General features: G+C 38.6%; 1 protein-coding gene across 2 annotated transcripts; it reads right to left on the reverse strand.

Moving 5' to 3' along the window:
- Positions 1-1602: 1602 nt before the first annotated feature.
- Positions 1603-4903, reverse strand: PTH (parathyroid hormone). 2 transcript variants are annotated; one of them, XM_011233464.3, is made up of 3 exons: positions 4371-4903; positions 2151-2241; positions 1603-2031 (listed from the first exon to the last, which is right to left on the reverse strand). In XM_011233464.3, the coding sequence occupies exons 2-3, from the start codon at positions 2234-2236 to the stop codon at positions 1770-1772; spliced, it is 348 nt and encodes a 115-aa protein (XP_011231766.1). In that variant the 5' UTR covers positions 2237-2241; positions 4371-4903; the 3' UTR covers positions 1603-1769. The 2 variants fall into 2 exon arrangements, with proteins under 2 accessions (XP_011231766.1, XP_034502108.1); XM_034646217.1 differs by lacking the exon at positions 4371-4903 and having other exon boundaries at positions 2151-2301.
- Between the last annotated feature and the right edge of the window lie 4762 nt (positions 4904-9665).

Raw genomic sequence — 9665 nt, forward strand, 5'->3', positions numbered from 1 at the left:
TCGTATGCACTCCTGTGAGATTGGGCAGGCCTAAGTAAGGTGATTTTGTGACTTCTCCCTTTCTGCTTGCAAGTACCGTTGTGGAGGGTGGCGGGGGGGGGGGGCTTGATTTTGCTGTGCTAGTGCTAGCAGATTCCAGCAACAAGGCACACTAGAAGTCAAGAAGGGAAGTGCTTGCCATCTCTTTCTGCAGGTACAGTTTGTTTCTGGAATAGCAGTAGGAAGCAGCTGCCTTCTGATCAGGGCAGCCTCTGATAGTATCAGTCAACTGCAGATATTAGAAGATAACAACTCTCTTGGTGACTTTGTGAGTTTTTCCTCCAAGTTCAACAAAGAGCCTATTTTCATCAGCATTCTCAATGATTTTGTAATGAATCTCTTTCTATTTAAACTAACTGAAGTAGATTTTGTTCTCTGCATTTAAACCAAAGCCTTATGGATTCCACCAGGATGACTGACATTTGTTAATATTCTACATTTTGCAAAATTTGCTTGCCATTTCAGTCCCATCTCAATTATTCCCTACATCAAGAAGATCTGTTCCCCTCTCCGTGTATCATCGTGTTTTGCATTTCACATGTAATATTGTAAATACTTGCTTACATCTCTGTCTTCTTCATTCGAACATGAACACTTCGAGGCCAGGATGGGATTTTAGTCCTCAGTGACACAAGGCACATTTTATTTTTTTTTAAAAACACTTTTTAAAGTATGTTCATTTATTTTTATTAGTAATTTGTACACCCAATGTGGTGCTCAAACTCACAACCCCGAGATCAAGAGTCACTACTGACTGGCACAGCCAGGGGCCCACACAAGGCACGTTTTAATTGCACATGGGGACTTTGTATTGGACAGGACAGAATATAGAACATTCCCATCATCACAGAAAGTTCTGTTGGACAGCGTTGGTCCAAATAGAACAGGGCTCTGTATTGTGCACTTCTGGAGTATCTTGTACTTTTCTTTCAAAGTGCTTATCAAAACTAATAATGAATTAATGCCCATCCTTCCTACTAAATTGTAGGCCCCATTGAAGTAGGAATTGTGTCCACTTTGCTTAAATCAATATTCGTTAAATGACAAGTGAATGAAATTATATTCTAATAAATACAAAAATTCTGTTCTTTGCAGTTTGGGATCCAGACTAGTGTATAGACAAATGCTTTTTCAAGTTTCAGACCATTTTCTGCCTTTCCTTGCTGAGCATTTCCTTTCCTTTCCTTTCCTTTCCTTTCCTGAGATGAAGAGAACAATGCTATCTAGGTAGTGGGGATTTGGGGATGTAGTACTTAGGTAATATTAAAAGGATGATGTTCAAAATATGGGAATGTGACACACATTATTTTAAAAAATCTTGCATTATTCTTTCTATTCAAGATCAATTTAAACATCTTGGTATTTCTCAGAACCCCGGAAAACATTCTTACAATAAATGAGAAACATTTAACTTCATTTATTTAAAATTTGATCGTTAAATTTTTATTTTGCATCATAAGATGGGAGAGAGGTTAAAAAGTGCAATTTTATTCTTTTATAAATTATGCAAAAACATACTTTAAAAAGAATAAACAATAGAAATAGATTAAAAGAGCTCTTAAATGAATTAAAGTAGAATCAAAATAATCAATTAAAATTTCAGCTACCATGGCTAGCAGTGGATTAGATGTGAATTTTGGTGTTTATTAATCTTAAGAGCTTGAAAATGTTAGCAGCATGTAATATTGTTGCCCTGTGCTGTTTACAGCAGTGCTCTGATGTATCTGTCGTCACTGGGATTTAGCTTTAGTTAATACATCCACATCAGCTTTGTCTGCTTCTCCGAGACTTTTCTGATGGTTCTCAACCAGCACATTGTCTTCCTTTTTCCGGGGCCTCTGGGAACCACCATCTCTGTGCGCCGTTGGAGCTCCAAGGGCAACAAAGTTGTGCACATCCTGCAGCTTCTTCCGCAGCCATTCCACCCTCTCCATGGAGCTCAGATGTTTGCCCAGGTTATGCATAAACTGTATCTCACTCACAGATCTCTTCCTGGAGGGAACAGAAAAAGGGAGGACCACTCCATTGGTTTTCCTCTTCCCCATCATAAAGCCAACCTTAGAAATCCAATTCCCATGCCCTCACCATGCAGAACAAGTTACAATACTTACTTAACAGGTTTCCCATCCGATTTTGCAAGAAAACAGATTGCAAACATGACAATCATTACTTTAACCATGTCTTTTGCAGACATCATCTTCACTAAAAGGAAAAGCAAAATGGAAGTATTTAAAAATATTTTTAATATGCCAAACTATACAATTAAATTTATAGTAGTTACCATTACAACCATACAACTGCACAGAGAGTGTTACAGCAACGAATTGGATTGGTTTTCATGAAAGACTTTAGAATCAGCCTCTTTCATTTTACAGATACATTAGTATATATTATATATACATGTAATTTGACTTAGAAATTCAATAGATTAGGGGCACCTGGGTGGCACAGCGGTTAAGCGTCTGCCTTTGGCTCAGGGCGTGATCCTGGTGTTATGGGATCGAGCCCCACATCAGGCTCCTCCGCTATGAGCCTGCTTCTTCCTCTCCCACTCCCCCTGCTTGTGTTCCCTCTCTCGCTGGCTGTCTCTATCTCTGTCGAATAAATAAATAAAAGCTTTAAAAAAAAAAGAAATTCAATAGATTAGTTTTACTTTCTTAAGTATCTTTTTGAGAGTTTTGTGCAAGTTTTAATATATGAATTTTAAGCCATATGAGGAATGAAAAGTCTTCCTTTTTAGAATTTCCTCCCACATTTTATGTTGTTATGATTAAGTGCTTATAATCTGCTTGAAAATGGCTCTCTCTCTGTTTTTTGAAGATTTTATTTATTTATTTGACAGAGAGAGAGTACAAGTAGGGGGAGCTGCAGAGGCAGAGGGAGAAGCAGGCTCCCGGCTGAGCGGAGAGTCCGATGCAGGGCTGGATCCCAGGACCCTGCCTGAGATCATGACCTGAGCGGAAGGCAGACACTTAACAGACTGAGCCCCACCCAGGCTTCATGAAAATGGCTAATTCTCTTAACCAGGTAAATTGCTAACACTGTTTATTTACAAATTTATTTCACAAATTTCCTTTTTCATAAATCAACTTCATTTCAGGCACTACAGTAATAACCATAAATACCAACTTAATAGGCTGTGATGTAGAGATTTTTAATGAATTAATGCACACTTCTATCATTAAAAAGAATGTGTCGAAGTATTTTTAAATCACCTGATTAATTGCTTGTTTACGGATTTAGAGGCTTGGCTCCATATGGAATGCTTGTCTATCTAATTTGGCTTATTTTATTAACAATCTTGTTGGGGTATAATTTTTAGCACTTTCCTCTTTTGCTCATAAAGCTTTTCATCTCAAAATAGAATATCTTACCTTAATCTGCATTTCAGTAATTGCAAAGCCTATTATTACAGAAGTGCTTTCTCTTAATGCTTAATGTTCTCCATTTTCACATACACAGGATGTCTGTGTACTCGTTTTAAAGCGAAGTAGCATCATTTAGAAGTCGCACAAGAAACACTATAATCTATTACGTTTATTTTCTCTCTGCCATAGAAAGCTACTGATGGAGCAACAAGTGAAGATGCGTCAATGTTGGTTTACGCTAGGAAGAGGCACTGTAGCTAGAGGAAAGCAGCGTTGGTATCTAGTCCTGCCTTTGTCACATTCACCTAGTAACTTCAGACACCTCTCCTTGGCTTCCTAGTTCTTCGTAGAGAGAAGAGCCTTGTATAAGAATGCCATTAAAAGGAAAAGAGCAGTTGTAAAACACTGTTAAAATTCATGTACAGTTTTCAAGATAGCAAATTTGGAAAGGCTTTATGTAAAGGGATTATCCAGCAGTAAAGCTGAATTTCTCCAACTCTAATACACAGATTTGAGCTTTCTATGAGTCACATAACAAACAGTCTAGGTAAGGATATTTGGCAGGAAAAATGAATTTTAACACAACTTAATAAATTTGTATTGGTTATTTAAATCAGAATTACTCATTCCTCATTAGGCTGTTTTATTTCAAAATTTCAGTAAGATACCATTAGCACATATAATGCCAGATTTTAATTATTTTTTGTGTGACTTCAGATGGATATAGAAAAAACAAGGCATCTAGAAAGACTCGAATTGTAAAAATTAATGATTTAAGAGCATTTTAGCAGCATAAATTTATTTTGTATTGTGGCACTTTATATTGAACAGAATTCAAACTCTCCCTTAATAATTTACCTTGAACAAACAGCGTATTTATAGAAAACAGTACACATTGTATAATTGCTCAGTTATGAAAAAAATCTCAAATGAAATTTAAAAGAGAAACTGAAGATTACTCACCACACTATGTCTTGTGACAAATCTTTCAGGTGTATCGGCAGCTGATGCTTTCTCGAAGTTGAATCAACTTGTGAAAGCTGATGAATTGAACTATAGATCCTCAAGTGTGACTTTTATATACAGGTCTTCCACTCACCAAGAGAAGCTTTTTTATTGTCACAGATGATGTCACTCCCAATTCTCTGGATCGTAACTATAGGCTCAGAATCACACACACACCCCTGCTGGGCGGTGCCTATTCCTCTTCAATTTTAAATAACTGGATATTACAAGGAAAACAGTGTGGGCCTGGAAGAAGGATTTATGCAAAGATTTCTAACAAATATCAAATTATAATTCTGGCTGGATTAATGAATTTATATTATAAGAAAGACTAATTTCAAAGATTTATGGTAAAGTTATTGTTTGAAAGTAAAATCTGAAAATAAGTGTATTGGTTATAACCACAGTATTGCTATAATTATTGTGAGGATTATAAAGAATCACATTGTGTTATTCTTACTTTATAAGCCATTTTCAGGCAATCCAGATTATTCCTGGGCATCATTAAAAAAAAAATAGACATAGTGCTTTTCTTAAAGGAAGCATTAAAAATATTTTGAGAAAATGCTTTGTATGTAATTAATTTTATTTTTTTTTATTTTATTTTTTTTAAAGAGTTTATTTTTTTTGACAGAGATAGAGACAGCCAGCGAGAGAGGGAACACAAGCAGGGGGAGTGGGAGAGGAAGAAGCAGGCTCACAGCAGAGGAGCCTGATGTGGGGCTCGATCCCATAACGCTGGGATCACGCCCTGAGCCGAAGGCAGACGCTTAACCGCTGTGCCACCCAGGCGCNATTTATTTGACAGAGATAGAGACAGCCAGCGAGAGAGGGAACACAAGCAGGGGGAGTGGGAGAGGAAGAAGCAGGCTCACAGCAGAGGAGCCTGATGTGGGGCTCGATCCCATAACGCTGGGATCACGCCCTGAGCCGAAGGCAGACGCTTAACCGCTGTGCCACCCAGGCGCCCCTGTATGTAATTAATTTTAAATCTTTAAACGTGAAATTACTTTAAAATTCACTTAACTTAAATTTCATTTATGCATTTTAAGTTGCAGGGAAAACATTTGCTAAGCACTATCTGCCAGACTTCATTTGTATTATCCCGGGAAGTCTTCACAGCCATCCTTTAAAGTAAACACTCTTATTAGCCCAACTTTCACATGAGGAAACTAAGGATTGGAAAGTGGAGAAGATGGGATTCAACAAAGGCCTTTATGACTCTAGAGCCATTCTGATTCTTACTATCTCAGTTTCCCCCTAGGAATGTAGCTCTTCTTTGCATTTCAGTCTTTAATTGGCCTAGCCTTTTGCAGCTTCTTTGCCCAGGGGTTGGGTCTTGACTCTCAGGTTTTGCTGTTATGATTACGGACCTGCTTCAAAATCTAACGAAGGCATAGTGCTGTCAGCTGTCTGACTTCCAATATTGCTACAGCTGGATCCCCAGCTATCAGTTCAAAACCCCTTGAATGCACCCCTGGGTGTATCCAGGGTTCATTTAGGCAGCTTGCCTCCCAACTGAAGTCCCAGAATTGGATTCGTTTTCTTAGTTCTGCTCCTACCAGGCTGCATGTTATCCCCTTTCCTGCTAACCATTGCCAAGGTTCGACTCTACATAAAGCCCAAGCCAGTCCAAGTTTGGACAGTACCTGCACGGAGTCTAGAATGAGCATTATGTATTAATCCTCTTCGCTGGGCAAACCTTACCTGGAGTGTGTGTCCAGACTCCATTTTAGAAGTGCTACAGACAACATGCAACGCGACTAGAGGAGATGTGCCAGGTTGCTGAAAATGTTGGAAGACCTGGCATATGAGAAGCAGTTGAATGAAACTGGAAAAGTCTGGAGAAGACTTGGGGTGACCATAGATAGCTGCTTTTAATTTTTGATGGTGCTATCACAAGGAAGGAATATTTACTGTGGTTTAAGGAAGGACTGAGTTTAATGGTTAAAGATTACAAGAAGGCAGATTTGAGGTGAACTTGGACATTTTAATGATTAAAATAAGGAATCAAGGGGGTGCCTAGCTGGCTCAATCGGTTAAGCATCTGACTCTTGATCTCAGTTCAGGTCTTGATCTCAGGGTCATGAGTTCAAGCCCCGCATTGAGCTCCACACTGGGTGTGGCACCTACTTTAAAAAAAAGAAAAGAAAAGAAAGAATCAAACACCTTCGTAAGTAGTGAGTTCCCCCGCACTGCAAGGGTTCAAGTAGAAGCTACGTGAGCATTTGACAGTATAGAGATTCATACATAGCAGAGGGTTCAACTAGGAAACCAAGAGATCCCTTTCCACTGTAAAAAACCTATTATTTTGGTCTTTTTGAAGACCTCTTCTGATGCTAAGTCTACACGTGATGTTTGTGTACCATTTTTTGGTTATATACTGTTGAGAGGAAGGAGAATTGGAAATGCAAATGATTTAATAAACACATTTTCATTGTTATTATAATGCCATGTTTAACATTTTAATTTGTAGGTTTTTCCCGCTTCTTTGAGTAAGTTTGACATAATTGACAGCCTTCCAGGAGTAATGCAATTAGTGCTTTAACTGTGTTCCTCCTACTGCAAGTAAATAAGAATAAATTGTCCTATTAAATACAACCACAGCATTATACTAGTTTTTCAGACAAATAAAGCAAACAATTTAAACAATGTTCACTTGTTCAAAAAATGCATTGAGTATCTATGATCAGCTAAGAGCTATGTTAAGCACTAGATGATTGAGACATGATCTCTGCTCTCAAGTTTAACACATAATTACAATATGTGATAGATCTTATAATAGAAATATGAAGGGGCGCCTGGGTGGCACAGTCGTTAAGCGTCTGCCTTCGGCTCAGGGCGTGATCCTGGCGTTCTGGGATCGAGCCCCACATCAGGCTCCTCTGGTATGAGCCTGCTTCTTCCTCTCCCACTCCCCCTGCTTGTGCTCCCTCTCTCGCTGGCTGTATCTATCTCTGTCAAATAAATAAAATCTTTAAAAAAAAAAAGAAAAAGAAATATGAAGAAAGGCTTCTACAAGCACAGGTGAGGAAGTGACTAAATTTCCAGACTTGTTGGAAGCTATTTTACTGAGAAGCTGAAATGTTCTCCAGGATGATTGAGTTTTCCGCCAGAGGTGAAAAAGAGCAGAGGAAACAGCATGCGCAGAGGCATGGCGGCAGTGAAGACTGAACATGCGCTAGTAGAAGAAGAGGGGAGACGAGCAATGATTCTGTAGAAGGTCCTTGGGTGCGACTGTGGAAAGCATTCGTGAGTATGATGACAAGTTTTATCTTGTAGTCCTTTCTAAATTCATGCATGTTAGTAATATTTTTGTGTCTCTCAGATTTTTTAAAGGACTTTCTGACCTTCCCACCAAGAAGAGCTAAAGCTGCCAAGACTTGGCACATTGTTTATCTGAACCATCAGGGTCTGGGACTGCAGTCATTAGCTAGAAGGACATCATTTAAGAAATAAGAAGGCTAGGGGCTATGTGGGCACAGGAGGCTGAAGTCATATTGACAGAAAAGCTGAACACAGCTTTTTGGTTTGAAAAGCTCAGCCTTTCTTAGCGCTCTCAAGTTCTCTGAAGCCAGGATCAGACCACCTACTGTATTCCTCACATTTGGGAAAGGTAAAAGGGCCATGTGTTTCCTCTTGCATTATGGGAGGTTTAATTTTAGACTGATACCTTTTCCTTCTGTTTGTGCAATAGGAATTAGTATGGTTTGGGGGACTTAGTATCAAGAAGAAACTTCCAGGGCTAGAAAATCCAGCTATAGTTCTCCTGATTCCAGACAGATTAGATGGTATCTAAACAGTTGACTTACTCTTTTGCTTTAAGCTCCTCTAGGGATATTGAGCTACTGAGTTCTTTTTAACATTTTTTTATTATTGAAGTGGACATACAGGGTTATATTAGTTTCAGGTGCCCAAAATAATGATTTGACGATTCCATTCATTATGCAATGCTCACCACGGTAAGTACAGCCACCATACACCATTATTAGAATATTATTGACTATATTCTCTATGCTTTACTTTTCATCTACATGACCTATTCATTTTAGAATTGGAAGTTTGTATTTTTTCTTAAAGATTTATTTATTGAGAGAGAGAGTGTGTGTGAGTGCAGGAGGGAAGGGCAAAGGGGGGGGGAGAGAATCTCAAGCAGACTCCACACAGAGCACTGAGTCTGACACGGGACTCAATCTCATGACCCTGAGCTGAAACCAAGAGCTGGACGCTTAACTGACCGTGCTACCCAGGCGCCCCAGAACTTTGTATTTCTTAATCCAATTTCTCCTATTTTGCCCATTCCCTCTGGCAGCAACCAGTTTGTTCCCTGTATTTATGAGTCAATTTCTGTTTGTTTATTCATTTGTTCTGTTTTTCAGATTCCATACATAAGTGAAATCATATGGTATTTGTCTCTGACTTATTTCAATTAGTAGAATGTCCTCTTAATTTTGTGCTAAACAGCAAGATATCATTCTCTTTTATGGCCAAATATTGTGTGGCCAAATACATTCTCTTTTATGGCCAAATACACATCCATTGTGTATATGCAGGTGTGTGTGTGTGTGTGTGTGTGTGTGCCACATCTTCTTTATCCATTCATCTACCAATGGACAATTAGGCTGCTTCCATATCATGGCTGTTGTAAATAATGCTGCAGCAAACATAGGGGTGCAAATATCTTTTTGAATTATTGTTTTCATTTCTTTAAATACCCAGTAGTGTAATTACAGGATCATGTGGTAATTCTATTTTTAATTTTTTGAGGAACTGCCATACTGTTTTCCACAATGGTTGCACCAATTGACATTCCCACCAACAGTGTGAGAGGGTTCCCTTTTCTCCACAGCCTTACCAACACGTTACTATTCGTGTTTTTGATTTTAGCCATTCTGACTGGAGGGAGGTGACATCTCACTGTGGTTTGGATTTCCCTGATAATGAGTGATGTTGAGCATGTTTTCATGTGTCTCTTGGGCATCTGGATGTCTTCTTTGGGAAAATGACTATTCAGGTCCCTTGCCCATTTTTAATTGGATTATTTGGGGTTTTTTCTGGTGTTCAGCTGTATGAGTTTTTTATATATTTTGGATATTAACTCCTTATCAGATAGGTCATTCGCAAATATCTTCTCCCATTCAGTAGGTTGCCTTTTTGTTTTGTTGATGGTTTCCTTCGCCATGCAAAAGTTTTTTATTTTGGTATAGTTCCAATAGTTTATTTCTACTTTTGCTTCCCTTACCTGAGAAGGTA

Source organism: Ailuropoda melanoleuca, chromosome 16 (assembly GCF_002007445.2).
Source record: "Ailuropoda melanoleuca isolate Jingjing chromosome 16, ASM200744v2, whole genome shotgun sequence".
Taxonomy (NCBI): Eukaryota; Metazoa; Chordata; class Mammalia; order Carnivora; family Ursidae; genus Ailuropoda; species Ailuropoda melanoleuca.